This window comes from Chaetomium strumarium (genome assembly GCF_033439665.1).
Source record: "Chaetomium strumarium strain CBS 333.67 chromosome Unknown B0T15scaffold_6, whole genome shotgun sequence".
Lineage (NCBI taxonomy): Eukaryota > Fungi > Ascomycota > Sordariomycetes > Sordariales > Chaetomiaceae > Chaetomium > Chaetomium strumarium.
In genome coordinates this window covers 1,256,283-1,273,961 of record NW_026944434.1, presented here as the reverse complement: position 1 = coordinate 1,273,961, position 17,679 = coordinate 1,256,283, and the positions used below count along the sequence as shown (strand labels likewise).

The window sequence follows — 17,679 nt, the reverse complement described above, 5'->3', positions numbered from 1 at the left end:
CACAACTGCCAAGAATGCCCCGGTCCTTCATTAACTATCTTAGTATTGCTACCCAGGGGCGGGAAGTCTCTCTGTGTCTGCGTCGCAGCAACCCCTTTTGCTCGTCAACCTGTTGCTGCTGTCCCCCCTGCTGCTGCTGCTGCTGCTGTTGTTGATACGCCGGCACAGGCTGCTGCGGGCTCGACCAGAGACGCCCGCTCTTGCGGATGGCGAGCGAGAGGAGGAGGACGAGGATGACGAACATGAAGACGAACCGGAAGAAAGGGAAGATCACGTAGAGGACCGCCGGGTCGACGTCGGTTTCGGACAGGACGTAACGGGCCGGGTTGCCGAGTGAGGCCGCCGCGGTGACGGCCATGGTGATGAGGTGGCGGATGAAGTCGAGGGCCGTGGCGACTAGCAGGAGAACGGCCGACTGTGGAAGAGAGAAAGAGTTGAGAGAGAGGGTTAGCGGTGAGGGTTCGTGAGGAGAAGGGGGGGAAGGGGGTTTGTTCAGGGCTTACCCTGCGCAGCATGTAGTTGTTCTTGGTCTTGTGGAAGACATAGGAAGCGAAGGCTAACACGGGAATGGTCGTGAGCCACAAGAGAATACCGACAGCGCCCTCCAAGCGGACGAGATGGATGATACGGTTGATAATGCTGTCTGAGTCTGATCCGCTGGAGCTGGAGACGGTATAGGAGCGACCGATCATGGAATGGTTAACGCCCATCAGAGCAATGGACAGGATGAAGAGGATGGCACCCCAGACCCGGATGGCGATGCGGTTGGCCTTCCGGATGGCCGTGGGCTGGCCGCCGTTCTGGCAGAGCAGGACGCCGCTGCCGAATTCGACGAAGGTGACGAAGAGAATGATTTCGGCCACCTCTTCGAAGAATGAACCCATGTTACTAAGGTGCGAGATGACCCGGCTAAACGCCCGCGCTGAGTAGCCATAGTAAAAGTCGTCCCCGTAATACAACCAGATCCGCAGCGCGCTCCAGACCAAGTGCAGTCCCAGCGCTCTACACACGCAGAAACCATGTTAGTGTCCGTCAGACCGTCATGTGCCTTGACTACTATCCAAAGCGACGGGGTGCTTCTTACACAATCCATATCGGATACGTCGCCTTCATCCAGGCAATGCCCACCCGCGCAGGATCATGTTTCGTGCGTGCCAGGCACAAGCTGATGAACCACAAGGCGGACAGCGGCGTGACTCACAGTCCGGCGAGGATGCAGTAGCCGATATAGTAGCCACCGATGATGGCCATGTCCACTTTTGGTTAATGGGGATATACAAGCCGAAGGCAAGCGCGCCGTCTAGCAGAGCGGGGGAAAAAAAGTTAAGATCAGAACAAGCGCGGGCAGACGATGCTGCAAGACGCGATATCATACATAACTGGAGTTGCCAAGACCCAGCCAAGACGGGTTGCGCCGCAGATCGACAGCATGGAAACTGTGGTAAGGCTTTGCGCATGTAGTGAGTTCGGCATCCCACGCTCTACTATTCGCGACCGCCTTCGTGGTACCCAGACCCATTCAACTGCGGCCGAACCGCAACAGACACTTAGCCGAGTATAAGAAAATCATCTTACGCGATGGGTCTTAGCCTAGGTCGCTCTAGGTGTCCTACTAGCCCATGCGCAGATCCGGGAGTTCGCCAGCCGGGTTCTACAGGCCTAAGGAGCACCTAAAAAGACTATTGGGAAGAGCTGGTTCAACCGGTTTATCCGAAGGAACCCGGTCCTCTATACCTAGCGAGGCCGTAAGATCGACTTAGCCTGTATTAATGACGCTACTGACTTGGTTATCCGCAGCTGGTTCCTACTCCTGAAGATCCTAGCCATCAAGGACATCTTACCGGCTAACCGCTGGAACTTTGACGAATTCGGCTTTATAGAAGGTTAGGGTATTAACGGCTTGGTACAATAGTTGGAAGTGCCTATATACATACAGTGTAACGGAATGTCCCTGGTTCGCGTGCGTGGACCTCCTTCTTAGAGTGCGTCTCTGCGATAGGGGTATTACTCCTACTAGCTGTTATTTTCAAGGGCAAGAGTGTTCAACAGCAGTGGTTTCCTATCACCAAGGACGAACTAAAGGACTGGCTATTTACTGCAACTGAAAAAGGCTAGGTAAATAGGGTGGTTGCGTTGGAATAGCTACAACGGGTCTTTATCCCCTGGACCCAGCCGCAAGATCCTACCTAGAAGCGTCTGTTGATACTGGACGGCCACGATAGCCATACAAGCACTGAGTTTATATAGGAGTGCTTTAGCAACAATATCCAACTACTCTTTTTACCAGCCTATACCTCCCACGTCCTCCAGCCGTTGGATTTATTAGTGTTCTCCCCCCTGAAGCATACCTACTGCAAGCTCCTCAACCAGTTAACCAGCTGGTTAGAAACTACGGTATCATGCAAGCAGTTGATATTGCAGTGCCTCGTCAAGGCTCGCAAGGAGGCAATTACAGTTTATAATATTAAAGCTGGGTAGAAAGCATCCGGGTTGTGGCCTCTTAGTATGGCGAAACCACTGATAAGCCCTCTTTTATTGGAAAGTTCGAACTAGGCGCTTAGCAAAGACGATCCACTATTACTACTATAGACCCCGGCATCTAGGCTACCTAGCCAGACTATAACTGTAGCTCAGGAGGTCGAATTCCAGATACCACGCAAGAAAGTAAACCTTTACGGTCACCTAACTAGCCTGGCTATCCGGCGGCAAGATCTTTCTATACGACGGCTTTTATTTAGGAAGGTTGAGAAAGCATTTGACGAGAAGGACTTTAAATTGGCTCAATTGCAATAGGAAAACGAGGCTCTAAAGGTTCAGTTAGAGGCAGCCCGGCCGTCGAGAAGAAAGAGGGTGGTCCCGGATCCGAACAAGCAGTTCGCTTCCATTGAACAGGTCCACCGGGCTCAAATTGAGGCTGGCCGTATTGAAGAGTCTGGCATTGAAGAGAGCAGGTTAGAAAGCCCCGAATCAGATGCTTCCTGTATTGTGCTGGGTTGAACAGACTGTAATAGATGGTGTTGAAGAAGATGAGTGGTTTAGACGCCAAGACTTACAAAGTGGGCGGAATTGGGGTTGGGCGGAATTGGGGTTGGGCGGAATTGGGGTTGGGCGGAATTGGGGTTGGGCGGAATTGGGGTTGGGCGGAATGGGGGGTGGTCGACTTATGTCTGCATTGTTTTAGTGACCAGAACTCTCAGCCGTCACCATATCAAATACGCGGGAGTGTTAACTTCAACTCGTTAGTCCATGCATCTGAGTCCCCAATATTCAGATGAATCATATCTTTGACTCAGGATAGAACTTAGAACTGTGTTAGTTGATACTACTACATCCCGCTTGCTAAGGATCGTGCCTGGCCCGAAGAAGTAAAGAAGTCCGCGCAAACGCGTCACCCAAACCGGCAATGCCCTGCCATGTGGGGCACCCGCTCGATGTCGGGATCTCGGAGACTGCCCCACTCGATCCCGAGACTCGGCCACCCCACTTCGGGACCTGCCGGCGTCGGAAGCGACCTCGGGAGTCCCGCCCAGCGCCGGTCGTACTGTACCTGCTGCTGCAGACTGATGGTTTGATGCCAAACTCGGTTAACTAGCGGGGCCCTCGGACCCCGCATTCGATTGTTGGGGGTGAGTTGACTATCGCCTACACGTGAGAAGAACAGAGGCATGAGCTCGCACCTCAACGGGTGGTGGTGTCACCGTGGTGCGGGGCAGCTGTTTGTCAACCTCCTGACTGGAAGGTGTTGATAAGGCCCCTTATCATGTCGGTGCTTGTGATATCGTTCCGTTTTGGAAAGGTTCAGTGCTGTTGGATTGAGACACACAGAGCCCGTTGACGGTCCTTGACTCCTTATCGCAGAACGGGACTCGGGGCGACAAATGAGGGGGCCGAGCTCTTATCGACGTGTTAGTCGACGCGGCCAGGACCGGAGCACAGCATATCACCAACCGGCGGGATAACGGGGTGTTGAGATGGCAACTCTTGAGGTATATGAGGCAAGCCCGTTGACAAAAGATCCAGGGTGAAGACATGCGGTCCAGTTCTCTGCACTTTTGAATAACTACTACCTGTCTAGCTTGACCAACCCATTCAGTAATCCAGGATTCTACCCTTCATCATGGGCTCCACCGCCGTCGACCTTCCCCATCCCTTCGACCCCTTGACCTTGTCTGAGATTGAGACGGCCATAGCAACAGTCAAGAAGGCGCACGGCGATGTCTTCTTCCACGTGGTTTCGCTGCAGGAGCCGCGCAAGGCCGAGATGACGGCATGGCTTGCGGAGCCAGACACCTCGCCTCGGCCGAAGCGTGTCGCCGACTTGGTGGTAATTGCGCCGGGCGGCAAGGTATACGATGGGCTGGTGGACTTGGCTGAGACCAAGATCACCAAGTGGGAGCTCCTGGACGGAGAGCAGCCCATTGTAAGCATCTCTGAGCGCACAGCAGCAGCAGCAGCAGAAGAAGAAGAAGAAGAAGAAGAAGAAGAAGAAGAAGAAGAAGAAAGAAGACTCGCTGACAGCCGCTTAGATCACCATGGAGGAGCTCCAGCTAGTCGAGCACATTGTGAGGAAAGACGCCAGAGTCATCGAGCAGTGCAAGATCAGCGGCATTTGCCCCCAGGACATGGACAAGGTGTACTGCGACCCCTGGACGATTGGGTACGACGAGCGGTTTGGCAGTTCGGTGCGCCTGCAGCAGGCGCTGATGTACTACCGCCCGGACGTCGACAACTGCCAGTACCAGTATCCGCTCGACTTTTGCCCCATCTACGACGCCGACAAGGGGGAGATCATTGCCATTGACATCCCCAAGGTGCGCCGCCCGCTGAGCAAGGCGCCGGCCCTGGATTACCACCCGGCTGCGGTGGAGGCGAGGGGCGGGTACCGTGGCGACCTCAAACCCATCAACATCACGCAGCCCGAGGGCGTATCATTCAGGATGGCCGGGCGCGAGATCGAATGGCAGAACTGGAAGTTCCACATCGGCTTCAACTACCGGGAGGGCATTGTGCTCAACAACATCACGTACAACGATAAGGGGACCGTCCGGCCCATCTTCTACAGGCTGTCCCTGGCCGAGATGGTGGTGCCCTAGTAGGTTGCAACTCACGGTCTTACCACTGAGGCGAGGATGGAGGAAAGGGGCCGAGAGCTGGGCTAACAACCGGATGATTTCCCGCAGCGGCAACCCCGAGCACCCACACCAGCGCAAGCACGCGCTCGACCAGGGCGAGTACGGCGCGGGCTACATGACCAACAGCCTGTCGCTTGGTTGCGACTGCAAGGGCTCGATCCACTACCTGGACGCGCACTTCCCGACGCGCGCGGGCGGCCTGCGCACCATCAAGAACGCCATCTGCATCCACGAGGAAGATGCCGGCATCTTGTTCAAGCACACGGATTTCCGCGACGAGTCGGTCATCGTGACGCGCGGGCGCAAGCTCATCATCCAGCAGATCTTCACGGCGGCCAACTACGAGTACGTCGTGGCCTGGGTCTTTCACCAGGACGGCACCATCCAGCCCGAGATCAAGCTGACGGGCATCCTCAACACCTACGCCATGCACCCGGAGGAGGACACGCTCGGCTGGGGCACGCAGGTGAGCCTAGGCGTCAACGCTCATAATCATCAACACCTGTTCTGCCTGCGCATCGACGCCAACGTCGACGGGCCGAACAACACCGTCTTCGTGTCGGACGCCGTGCCGAGCGACGCGGCCGTGGGCAGCCCGGAGAACTACTACGGCAACGCCTTCTACAACCGGCGCACGAAGCTGGCGACGACGGCCGAGGCCATGACCGACTACCACGGCACCACCTCGCGCACCTGGGAGATCGCCAACACCAACAAGCTCAACCCCCTCAGCCGCAAGCCCGTCAGCTACAAGCTGGTCAGCCGCGAGGTGCCGGGCCTGCTGCCGAAGGAAGGGTCGCTGGTGTGGAAGCGGGCGCCCTTCGCCCGCCACGCGGTGCACGTCACGCCATGTAGGTCATGAATGACCTACCTCAGTGACCTCACACCTTAACTTTCCCCTTCATCCCTGAACAAATGCTAACAAAAGAACAAAATCAAAATAAAACAGACCACGACGACCAACTCTACCCGGCGGGCAAACACGTGCCGCAGACATCGGGCGACGGCAAACCGCTGGGCCTCGCCGCCTGGACGGGGCCGGGCCACGAGGAGGACAGCATCGACAACACCGACATCGTGCTCTGGCACACCTTCGGCGTCACCCACTTCCCGTCCCCGGAGGACTTCCCCGTCATGCCGGCCGAGCCCATGACGCTGCTGCTGCGGCCGCGCAACTTCTTCGCGGGGAACCCGGTCATGGACGTGCCGCCTTCCTACGTCAGCGTGCCGAGCCAGATGGGGAAGAATAGTAGCAATAAGAAGAAGAATGATGCGAATGGGTGGAGGGGCCTGGTGGATGCAACTAGCAGGCTCGCCTTTGGAGATGGGAATGGGAATGGCAATGGGAATGAGAACGGAGGTGCGTGTTGCAAGGGGAAATAATTGAATCGGATGGGGGTTTATAGCTTGGAAGTTATCCTGGGCAGTGTCAAAGAATGGCTTACCCCCTAATGCTGCCGTAGACGCGCGAGTTGAGCTCGGACGGGCGACTTCAAGGTTTGCTTCCATACTTCTCGTGGGGAGGCGCACTGCAAACCTGGAAGGGCTGCTTTTGTTTGTTCTCGTAGCCAGGCTCAAGATCAGAATAATAAACCAAAGAACCTGGAATTTGGTCCACGCATCATGTTCACTCCTCCACTCCCCAACTGCCAGGTCGAGTCGAAGTAAGACTGCCTAGCAGGTGTTTTCGCAGGTCGTTACCGACCTCCCTCGCAACAGATCCGACCGGGAGATTTGTGGTAAACCCTGTTGCCAATCTCCTTTCCTCCCTGGAACATTGAACCGTATGACACCTCCTCCAAACGCAACGCTGCTGCTTCCCAACTGAACTTGCAAGAACCTTCTGCCCGCTCACCCTTCCATTTTCTTACCTACCTGCAACATCGGACCGCCCATTTAGATCATCACCATGAAGCCCATCACCCTCATCAGCGCCGCCCTCGCCGGTTTCAGCACCGTCCTGGCCTCTGCGGCCCACCAGCAGCAGTTTCCGTCTGTTCGACGCTCACGCCTGCGTCCCAGGGCTGCCCTCTCGGCACCCAGCACTGACGACGAAACCAACCCGCCGGACGAGACCTACAACGGCAATTGGGCCGGCGCTGTCCTGACCGGAGCCGGCTACCGCACCGTCACGGGCACCATCACGCTCCCGCCGCTCCGCCTGCCGCCGGGAGCCGACAGCAACGTGCTGCACGCCGTCTCGGCTTGGGTCGGCATCGACGGCCAGCCCCCCTGTCCCAACGCCATCCTGCAGCTGGGCGTCGACATGTACCTGAATGCCAGCGAGCCGTCGTATTCTGCATGGTAGGTAAAAGAGCACCACAAACAAAAGGAGAGAAAAAAGACATCGCTTTGCTTATTATCGCCTCTACGGGATTGGAATGGTATTATGTTTGTTAACAAAAGAGAAATTGGAACGACAAAACAGGATAGAATGGTACCCGAACCACTCGACCTACCTAACCGACTTCGCCATGCTCCCCGGCGACCGGGTGACGCTCAACCTGACGGCGCCGTCGCTGTCGTCGGCCGCCTTCACGCTGGCCAACCACCGCACGGGCCAGACGGACCGCGCCTCGCTGACCGACCAGCAGCCGCTGCTGTGCGGCTTCAGCGCCGAGTGGATGGTCGAGGACTTCCTGGGCAGCAACGGCGTGCCGCTGGTCGACTTCGGGAGCGTCACCTTCACGGGCGCCAAGTTCGCCACCGACACGGGCGTCACCGGCGGCGTGGCCGATGCTGGCCTGCAGGGCATCCGGGAGAAGGCGGACGGGCCGGTCGTGGTGGAGTGCGGCAAGGTCGGCGGCGACAGCGTGACGTGTGTGTATCAGGGTCCGGGGTCGGCGGATGATGTTCACCTCACTTGAATACCTACTTACCTAAGGTACCGTGAAACCCAGGACGGCGGCGCGGGGCTTTTTATTATTTGGGGGGATGGTCGCTATGTAAGATAAGCACAGAGGGATATCATCTATGCCGCGGTCCCCGGCGACGTTTCAGAGGGCAGAAACCTCCACTGATTCGTGCCTATGCTCTGTTTCATTCACTGTTGATGAGCGTCGAGCAATGAATGAGGCAGTTTATGCATACATACCTTATCTTGGATGCCCTGGCTTGATCGAATCATAAAGAGATGGATTCCTCCGGTAGTGATCAGGGCTTGGCGGCAGGCTCTCCCTCGGTTACGAACTTATCTGTACCTTCCGGAACGGTGGAAGCTTCACCTCCGCCCGGCACGGTGGTAGGCTCTTCAGTGGCGGAAGGCTCTTCAGCGGAAGGCTCTTCGGTGGTAGCTGTCTCCTCGCCAACATCTTGCTGGCCTCCTTCGGAAAGGGCAGCACGCTCCTCAGCGATATATTTTTCGGCGCCTTCCGGAACAGTATATGGTTCGCTGCCGGCTACAGCTAGAGCAACGAATCTGCAACCATGTCAGCGCTGGCTGGCTCGCTCGCCCGTCTTGCATCTAGACCTGTCAGACTGACTTGGTATGGCTACCCCTCGCCACTAATTTCCGCTTGTCGTCCCAAAAGCTCACAGTGGTGTAGGCGAGCGTCTTGCCGACTGCAAACTCGCATCAGCTCTATACTGCGGCAAAAATCATCCAAGAGAACAGCACCGCTTACTCCTCTGGCAGATCGCAATCCCTCGAAGCTTTTCCCACTTTTTACCTCCACTCTTGAGGTAGGTGACTGTCCGGGAAGTGTCAGCGCAGTGAAGTAGTTGCCAACCTGGGGCGTCTTGAGATAAGTATCGTGAGACTCACCGTTCAGGTCAGTGGACACTCCGGTCGAGTAGTGACCCTTGGAGGCGACGGCGAGCGATCCGCCTAGGTCGACCAGCGCGGCAATGGTCCCCCCATGCAGGATCTTGAGCCGGTTCTAAGGGAGAAATCAGCGGCCGCCCCGTTGGATAAACACAAACAGCGATGTATACGCACCAAGTGGTGTTGGTTGATGTTCAGCTCAAACTTCACCACGCCCTCCTTGGCATCTGTGATGCGCAGCTTCGCGTAATGAGCACACGCTGGACGCTACTAGTAACTCGTGTCGGGCCGCCTCACTTACGCTCTTTGCTCCAAAGATTCTGGCGGCAAAAAGTATGTTAACTACGGTCCAATTTAGAGCCACACACAGTTCTAAGGCACCTACCGAGGCTCCAGGCCAGACTCGGCCATGAACGAGTTCAAGACCTGGCGAGTCCGTTAACGTTGATCATTTGTGTTGTCGGGCCCACGACGGAAACGCACCGTTCTAACGAACCGGAACGGGTTCAGCTTGGTAGCCATAGTCCTGTTGCTAGGTGGTCCTCCTTCCACTGCTGCGCCTATGTACCTTATTGTGTAACAGAAGACACAACGCGAGTCAATTGGGTAACGCGAGTTTATCTGCCCCTTGAAGCTCCCACCCGGCCTGAGCCGGCCTTCGGAAACTCCACCGTGACGTCGAAAAGCTTCGGTGGGGCGAGCTTGGTGCCATCGACCAATGAATCATTCCCCACTGGTCACTGACTCCACCAGGCAGCCCAGCCCAGGCCCTTGGTGTGATTCTGCAAGGCCATTGACAAGGCTGACACTTTGATCGTTCTCGCAACCTTCCACTCCTTCATTCACCGGCACAGTCCCCATCTCTTTGCAGCTTGCGGTAAACCGATACCGCGCTGCAACCCCGGGCGAGTCGGGCGATTGCGGCGACAATAATGCGATAGCACATCCTTGAATTTGCTGCGGAAGCGAGGAGGCGAAAATGTCGGTCGCGCCGCAGTCGTACCAGCTCTCCGACTACCTGGAGAAGCTGCCCGGCACCACCTTCCGGAAGCTCTACCAGCAGCCATCGACAGCCTTTGCCATCTTTCGCCGCATGCTCCCTCCCTTGGGTATGCGCTTGGCCGCTTCGATGCTCCACTGCATGCCTGTGCTGACCGCGTTCGTGCAGCCAAGGTCTTCGTCCAGGCCCTCCTCTACATGCCCTCGCCATTATTACTCTCCGAGCTAGATGTCTGGGTACGTCCGGAGGGGAAGATGCACCGTGACCGAGCCCTTTCGATCCTCAGGTCCCTCCACATCATCCAGATCACCCCGCCTGGCAGGGACAAGCCGCAGGAGATACAGCTTACGACAAACTTCAAAAACAGCCTCCGGTTGGCTCTGGAAGGGGGTGGCACGCACAATAGCTTCGGTGTGCCCAGCAAACTGCCCGTTGATCCCAAGATTGATATTGCCTATCTGGACAACTACGCTAGAAAGAAATGGGAGGATATCCTGCACTACGTCGTCAACAGTGTTCCCGTGCATGGCGATGCAGGAGGTGGTGCCTCAGGCGGAGGGCCCAAAGCCAGCGTCAAGGAGTTGCTACTGGCGGGACGTCTGGTCGAACGGAGGCCGAATACAAGAGGCGGAGTTGGCATTACACAAGCGGGGTTCACATTCCTCCTCCAAGAGGCCAACGCCCAGGTCTGGACACTGCTTCTCCTCTGGCTCGAAGCCGCCGATCACACCAAGGCAGCAGCAGGCGACGCAAAAGGCCCGACAAAACCGGACAGTATCGACATGCTCTCCTTTCTCTTCATGCTCGCCTCGCTCGAACTGGGTCGTGCCTACGACACCGACGCGCTGACCGAAACCCGGCGCAACATGCTCCCCGCCCTTGTCGACTTCGGTCTCATCTACATCCCGCGCGAAGATCCGCGCCAATACCTGCCCACGCGCCTCGCCACAACCCTGACCAGCTCCGCATCCGCCCTGCGCTCCGTCTCTTCCGGCTTCTCCGCCGCAACAGCAAACAACCCGGGGGACGCCTCTAGCCTCGGCATCGCACCCGAGGCCACGAGCAAGGGCTCCATCATCATCGAAACCAACTATCGTCTCTACGCCTACACTTCCTCTCCCTTACAGATCGCCGTCCTGGCGCTCTTCACCCAGCTCAACATGCGCTTCGCGGGGATGGTGACGGGCCGGCTGACGCGGGACTCGATCCGGCGCGCCATCGGCTTCGGCATCACGGCCGACCAGATCATCCGGTACCTGGCGTCGCACGCGCACGAGCAGATGGTGCGCGCGGCGGCCGCGACGGGGCGGCCCGTGCTGCCGCCGACGGTGGTGGACCAGATCCGGCTGTGGCAGCTCGAGAACGAGCGGATGCGGACGACAGCCGGCTTCCTGTTCAAGGACTTCGACTCGGTCGAGGAGTATCTCTCGCTAAGTGAGTACGCCGAGGAGATTGGCGTGCTGGTGTGGAAGAGCGATCGGAAGAGGATGTTTTTCGCGAGCAAATTTGAGCAGCTGAGGGATTATCTCAAGAGCCGGAAGAAGGCCGAGTGATGATCTAGGTGGTTGGCGCTTGGTTGCTGGAGACGGGATGAAGGTGAAAGTTCATACTAGACTGGATATGGGACCCAGGGTTACAGCATTATACGGATCGGAGTTGACGGGTAGGTGGCGTTCAAAAGGGTTGCAGTCTACAGCTTCCGAAGGCAATGTACAATACGATGGAATGTAGATGATGAACTCGCGAATAGCAACAGCACATGTCTCTGCCATGGGAGTGTACCACAGTATAAACCTATAAAAGGTTCCGTTTTCATACCTACCTGGTAGTTACGTATGTCAGACTCGTTCCTTCATAGGCCAACAAGCCCCTGATTTCCCCATGGCCAGGCAAAATAATGCCCATAAAATAAACCACACCCTTTTCCGGCTCGGCTCCCTGTAAGGCTCCAACGCCATATTCTTGCCAAAGACGCACCCTACAAGCTCCCGCCTTTCGCATGTAACCCATACAATAATACACCTACAAATCGCAACACAAAAAGTTCCTCCCCTCCTGAGCTCTCCTAACATCCGAGATCGTCCCTCAATAACAGCCGCTTCAAAAGAAGCTAAAGTGCCTGCCACGCCTCTTCAGCTTTTCAGCCTCCTCATCCAGCACGCGCTTCAAATCAGCGGAGTTCCCTTTCACAGACCCATCCTTCCCATAGCACTCAGACTTGGACTTGGACATGGACATGTCCGCCCAGAACTTCTCCTTCTCCCGTGCATGCACGAAGCCCATTCCATCCCTTCCCAGCAAGCCGCCTTCGTCGTGAGCCTTATTCCCTCGATCCTGGCTCCCGGAAAACAGTAAACTGCGCCGCAACCGCCTCACGAGCCGTTTCCCCTTCTCGCCAAACTCGTGTCCACCATGCTGCTGCTCATTTGTACGTTCTTTGTTGCTATCGACATCGTCGGATGCACTACTGGTAGTAGAAGTGGTCAGACTGACGCCAGAGGGGAGGAACTCCGCTCGCCCTGTCTTGCGCGCATATGCCGTCCGCCAGGAGTGGAGTGACGCCCGCGCCTCCGGGGTGGCACACATGTGCTCGAGGTGCAGGAGCACGCGGCGGGCGCGGGATTCTTCGCTATCTGCGAGGTACGTGCTGCTCTTTTTGCTCTTGACAACTTGGCTCGGAGCTGGGTTTCTGCTGCTGCTGGTGGTAGTGATGGTTGCGATACCCCGGTCGTGGTCGTGTTCATTCTCTGGGATGAAGGCAAGGGCATTTCCGTTGCCTCCGCTGTAGGCTGTCGTGGCGGACGTGGGCAAGTGTAAATTCCTGGTGTTGGTGGATACGATGCGGATGCTGCTGGTTGTAGGGGGGAGTATCTGCTTAGAGGAGGAGATATGGCGAGATGAGGAGGATAACGTCGCCTGGGAATACGGAGGAGGAGGGTATGGGTCGGTTGTCTGCAAGATTGCGCCGCTCGTAGCGGACTGGGGGATGCGGCTGTGGATGCGAGATCTGTTCAAGGACGAACTGGTCGGGGTGTGTTTCCTAGTCTGAGCAACTCGAGTGTTGGCATAGATCGATGTCGAGGGATTATTCTTCGCGGCAGCAGATGCCTGCGCTGCCTGGGAACGGCTGTAGTTGGGCGGTGAGATAAACTGGGCTACTTGAGCTTCGCAGATTTGAGTGAGATGCCGAGGCTCTAGTAGCTCGTTGTGGAAGCGGTCATGCAAGGCCATAAATCGGCCAGCCCAGTATTGCGGTGGCATGGCGGTTGTGACTTCTTTGGGATTGTCGAGGAGGCAGGGTACTGCTGGCGACCCGGGACTTGGTGAAAGAGGCGATGATTTATCATGTTGGCTACTGATTTTTCGATGTGCCTGCGCAACGGGGTGATGAGATGCTTCTTGGGCAGGGGTGACGGTGCTCGACTCAGAAGAAGACTGTCCGCTGACATTGCGGCTGTTGTTCCCTCGGCTGGTGATGGAGCCGCTGGAGAATGACTTGGTAAGGCCGGAGAGGATGCTAAATGTGCGAGACTTCGGGATTCCAAACTCCGGCTGTGATGCTTTAGTAGCGGCCAATTTGGTCTGAGGTAGTCGATTTTCGTCGATACTCATGCTGGTATCACTGGAGAAGGAAGAACCGGAATGGCGGTAGGTATACAACTGCCGCGGCTGACCGTTGACGGGCCGGTTGTTGGCCGTCACAACTCCTCTGACGGTGACTTGTCCTCCGGAGCCATCCCGGTACCGCGTCCAGCCGGGTAAGGGTACTGGGCCGTTCGCCATGTCGAGGGGAGGAATCCGGTAAGCCGAGCCAATGGGGACAAGGTTTTCGCCAGCAGGGCAACTGCAATAAGGTACAGCACGTTGTAGCTGCCCAAAACGAAAGCGCGCCAAATGTCACAGACCTCAACGAGGACGTAGAGATTGATGATTGCTGAGCGTCGTATCACGACCAACGTTGCGCAAACAGTGGCCCCAAGGATCCGAAGGCTTGACACCAGGAGCTTGCGGAAGACGCGAGCTAGGAGGAAGAGTGAGGTGACAAGATGCTGCGGCGTGACCGCACCGTTGTCGTACCCTTGCTGCCGGTGTCTTCTGTGGTCTTTTGGAGTACTAGCCGCCTTGAACGCGTTGGTGTGTTTACGAGGATGATCAGCTCGGTCAATCCCAGCCGATGTCGTTTGAGAAGCAGTGTCCCTTGCCACCGAGGGAGGTTCTGTCCAGTGGAATACGGAATTAGTAAACGCATATATGATCCAACGATAAGTGCCATTGATAAATATCTGACGTACCTTCCGGGCTGACAGAGGGAGCCAGACTCCGGATCGCGCGCGGTGTTGACGCAGCGGACGCCGTTCTTCCCGGAGAGTCGCAGTTAGCAGTCCCGGGAGACTCGAAAGATCCAGTTTTCAGAACCCTTCTCGTGACAGGCGATGGAGTATAGCACTCGTTGTTTCCGGACGAGGAGTTCGTCTCGGAAGACCGGTTTCTGTGCCTCCTTCTTCCAGGCATGGCAGGTTAGCGGGGGGTGAAGGACAAGTGATCAATCAAAACCGAAAGTGATAAGACAGGTGATGTGTGCCGGGAGTCGCAGCAATTGGTTGCTGAAATTGTTTCGTGCTGTTCGCAGATGTACAAACCCAAAAAAAGATGGATGAACAAACAGAATGTTCGGTCTTTGAGGATAAGGCTTTTCCAGTTGAGTACGTACCTGCCTTGTAAAGACTCGGAGAGTAAAGAGTTGCTAGACCTTAGTGGTCCTCGATGATATCAAGTAGACGTCGGGAAAGTGCTGGCAAGATGGAAGACATGGGGAAATCGCGAGTCGTCGACCCGAGTGAGTGAGTGCAGATGAAAGCCCGAGGAGCCTGAATCAAGATGACTGCTTGTCCCGGGGAAGGAGTGAGTGTGACTGAGATGGGACGACCCAAGCATTTTTTTCGAGAAGGTCTAAATAACATAGGTAACAGCCTAGAACGGGCGAAACTCGCAACACTGACGCCCTGCCAACACCACAAAGTCGTCGGCATACTCTATAGCCAGGCTGACAGGGCCATAAGCAGAACGCCTAGTATCTTGCTGTCCGTGCCCTCAAACCCAATCTGGTCCTCACTCTCACGCTGCTACCCTGCCTCGCCCTGACCATAGTCAACAGAACATTGACGTCAGCTGGAATCACCACTTTGGAGACGGAACGCAGTCCATTCGGCTACCGCCACAGCGGCCTATTTTATTCTCCTCGTCTTCTTTCTTGTCTTCTTCACAGTATCTTCTGTTTGATCTTCTCCTTCATTATTTCTGCCTTTACTGTGTTTCCCCCTTTTCCCTTGGGGCCTCTATTCAATCTTAGTCTTTTTTTAATCATTCCGAGTTCTTCCCTGTATTATGATTTTCTCCCCTTGCTCGATAGCCTCGATTAGCTCCTCGCCTGCGTAAAACTCTTAAGTTACAAATGTAACTATGGGAGCTGCGGGCTTGGCGTATGTATGTATCCGTACTGTACAACATTTTTGGACCCTGCAATTGGGGACCTCCTTCGGAAGAGCAATGGTTGGCTAGATGCTATGCTTCCGCAGCCGAGCAACTCTGGCATTGAACGTCGCGGACATTGCAGCCCAATGTCATTCCTATTTTACACTCGTAAGTCGGTGCGCTGTCAGGTGTCTGAACAGACGCTAGCGTGCTGCCAACATGCGTGGTCGGGTGGCGGTGGTCTGACCGCATAGCTAAGGTTAGGTATATATACCTGGGATGTCCGACCGCTTGATCATGATCCATCGTCCTACTTACCCACTACCTTAGTTATTCCACGCAACATCCACACCAAAAACATATACCAAACCTTCAACTCCTAAGATGTGCATCGTCCTTCTTACGACGGCGCATCCCCAATATGCACTGGTTGTGCTTGACAACCGGGACGAGTACATCCTCCGGCCAACAAGTCGGCCGCACTGGTGGACCGCCAAGCCCGAACACCACACAGCAAACGGTTCAGCACAGGGCTCAAACGCGGTGACATCCGCAAAAAGCGACGAGGTCGAAGTTCTCTCCAGTCGAGACTTGCAGCGTGCGGAGCGAGGGACATGGCTAGGTATCACCAAAGGCGGCAACTTTGCCGTCCTAACCAACTACCGCGAGACGGATACCCGTGACGCGGCACATCCCGTCGCCGGCCAGCGTAGTCGCGGCGGCATGGTTACGGCCTGGCTGGCTGCGGATCCAGCAGAGTCGACGGACCAGTTTGTCCACCGCATGCTGGACGATGGCGGGGTGAAGGGTGTCGGGGGATTCTCCCTGATCTGTGGCAAGCTGCGCAAGGCCCGGCGGGGGGGAAACATCGAGCCCCTGGCAATCATCTCCAACCGGTGTGACCACGCCGGACAAGTGCCCTGGATCTGCGGCGAGCGTGATTCCCTCTACGGCCTCAGCAACGCTACCTACCTCGAGCCAAGCGAAGCGAACAGGGAACTATTATGGCCCAAAATCCGCGACGGCCTCGACCTTCTGAACGACGCCGTGGCTTCGGTAGGCGGGGAGTCCACCGAGGATGAATTCGTTGCCTCGCTTTTCAAGATCTTGGACACGGAAAATTTCCCATCTGACCATACTATGGAGTTGGAAGATGGCATCCCCCTCCTGAAAGACTCAATCTTCATTCCAGCCTTCGGCGGAATAGAGCACCAACAGGAGATGAGCGACGCACAACAACGCGGCAACGTGAAGCAGAAAAGCCCAAACTCGGATGCCACCGAGACGCTGACGATTACCGCACGCCCCGACGAGACGCCCAACGGGTTTCAGACTGGCCTCTACGGCACCCAGCGGCAGACAGTTATCCTTGTGGACTGGGACGGGAACGTCAGGTATACGGAGCGCGCTCTCTGGGATTGCAACGGTAATGCCATTCCAAGAGGGGAAGGAGACCAGACTTTCGGATTCAAGATCGAGGGGTGGGAGCAGGATGCCGAGTTATGCAACTAAGATATTGCGTTGCCGGTGCAACATCCTATGACGTTCAACAGGATTGTGGTAGAAACGAAATACTACCACTGTTTTGTATGTACACAGGCCTTTTAATAATAATAATAATAATAATAAGTTCGTGGTAAGACAGGCACGGCGGATCCATTGCGCTGCCCCGGATTTTGAACAGCGAAGAACGGACCCACTCAGCCGCCCAGCGAGGCGGAGCCGTGAGCCGGAATGTGGGTCTCCGTCTCCGTGTTGATCCCACTTGCGGACGGGATGTTACGAGTCACTGGCAATCCTCACTTGATGGTTGATGACTCCTATTTTATGGTAGGTGCGGCAGTCTGCCCTCAGGCGATCCGAGCTTTCCGAGATTGAATAAAACAACCTAACCGGTGAAGCGGCATGAGATCTCTGCGCACCACTGCTATAAGAACAACGCACACAAGCAACTGCAGAACGGGACAGACCCACACGCCGCTGACATGGAGGTCAGCGATTCCGGGTTCTTCAATCCCCGTTCCGCTCGACAGTCAGACCGTTTTGATCTGAGGTACGAATATTGGTCGAACCGGCCTGAACTTTTTGTAAAGCATACCTAGCAGTATTCCACGCAAGGAATGATAGCTACCGTGGCTACCTACTCGGTAGGTTCCTATTCTCAACATGTGGACCTCATCTGAGGTTGCCACGAGCGTGGATCAAGAAAACCATGGTACAAGTACACTAGTAACCGGAACTTGGGTTCGGGTAAGCTGGTGTGACGTTAATGCACATGGCCGCTTCGAGCGAGTTGTCCAATCAGACCCCGC

General features: G+C 56.0%; 8 protein-coding genes across 8 annotated transcripts; 4 read left to right on the top strand and 4 right to left on the bottom strand.

The window, feature by feature from the left end:
* On the bottom strand, positions 1–1,251 carry B0T15DRAFT_576598 (uncharacterized protein; the record flags this gene model as incomplete). The annotated part of the gene is made up of 4 exons (XM_062871038.1): positions 1–415; positions 504–1,002; positions 1,085–1,165; positions 1,202–1,251. The coding sequence occupies 4 exons, from the start codon at positions 1,249–1,251 to the stop codon at positions 35–37; spliced, it is 1,011 nt and encodes a 336-aa protein (XP_062718973.1). The 3' UTR covers positions 1–34.
* Positions 1,252–3,892: 2,641 nt separating this feature from the next.
* Positions 3,893–6,778, top strand: B0T15DRAFT_266521 (copper amine oxidase). Its single transcript, XM_062863412.1, has 4 exons — positions 3,893–4,420; positions 4,527–5,092; positions 5,181–5,983; positions 6,082–6,778. The coding sequence occupies exons 1-4, from the start codon at positions 4,118–4,120 to the stop codon at positions 6,513–6,515; spliced, it is 2,106 nt and encodes a 701-aa protein (XP_062718972.1). The 5' UTR covers positions 3,893–4,117; the 3' UTR covers positions 6,516–6,778.
* B0T15DRAFT_266522 (peptidase A4 family-domain-containing protein) lies at positions 6,779–8,223 on the top strand. The gene is made up of 2 exons (XM_062863413.1): positions 6,779–7,436; positions 7,561–8,223. Exons 1-2 carry the CDS (start codon positions 7,042–7,044, stop codon positions 7,997–7,999), a joined length of 834 nt encoding a protein of 277 aa, XP_062718971.1. The 5' UTR covers positions 6,779–7,041; the 3' UTR covers positions 8,000–8,223.
* Positions 8,224–8,557: 334 nt separating this feature from the next.
* On the bottom strand, positions 8,558–9,621 carry B0T15DRAFT_266285 (HotDog domain-containing protein). Its single transcript, XM_062863409.1, has 7 exons — positions 9,379–9,621; positions 9,281–9,321; positions 9,197–9,215; positions 9,070–9,135; positions 8,896–9,010; positions 8,756–8,821; positions 8,558–8,693 (listed from the first exon to the last, which is right to left on the bottom strand). Exons 1-7 carry the CDS (start codon positions 9,415–9,417, stop codon positions 8,605–8,607), a joined length of 435 nt encoding a protein of 144 aa, XP_062718970.1. The 5' UTR covers positions 9,418–9,621; the 3' UTR covers positions 8,558–8,604.
* A 68-nt stretch (positions 9,622–9,689) lies between these two features.
* On the top strand, positions 9,690–11,717 carry B0T15DRAFT_539456 (transcription factor Tfb2-domain-containing protein). The gene is made up of 2 exons (XM_062869734.1): positions 9,690–10,004; positions 10,064–11,717. Exons 1-2 carry the CDS (start codon positions 9,875–9,877, stop codon positions 11,446–11,448), a joined length of 1,515 nt encoding a protein of 504 aa, XP_062718969.1. The 5' UTR covers positions 9,690–9,874; the 3' UTR covers positions 11,449–11,717.
* Positions 11,718–13,668, bottom strand: B0T15DRAFT_539454 (uncharacterized protein). Its single transcript, XM_062869733.1, has one exon. It carries the CDS (start codon positions 13,505–13,507, stop codon positions 11,996–11,998), a length of 1,512 nt encoding a protein of 503 aa, XP_062718968.1. The 5' UTR covers positions 13,508–13,668; the 3' UTR covers positions 11,718–11,995.
* Positions 13,669–14,606: 938 nt separating this feature from the next.
* On the bottom strand, positions 14,607–15,345 carry B0T15DRAFT_539453 (uncharacterized protein). The gene has a single exon (XM_062869732.1). The coding sequence runs from the start codon at positions 14,923–14,925 to the stop codon at positions 14,647–14,649; it is 279 nt and encodes a 92-aa protein (XP_062718967.1). The 5' UTR covers positions 14,926–15,345; the 3' UTR covers positions 14,607–14,646.
* A 276-nt stretch (positions 15,346–15,621) lies between these two features.
* B0T15DRAFT_266245 (NRDE protein-domain-containing protein) lies at positions 15,622–17,257 on the top strand. The gene is made up of 2 exons (XM_062863408.1): positions 15,622–16,954; positions 17,009–17,257. The coding sequence occupies exon 1, from the start codon at positions 15,752–15,754 to the stop codon at positions 16,877–16,879; it is 1,128 nt and encodes a 375-aa protein (XP_062718966.1). The 5' UTR covers positions 15,622–15,751; the 3' UTR covers positions 16,880–16,954; positions 17,009–17,257.
* Positions 17,258–17,679: the final 422 nt, after the last annotated feature.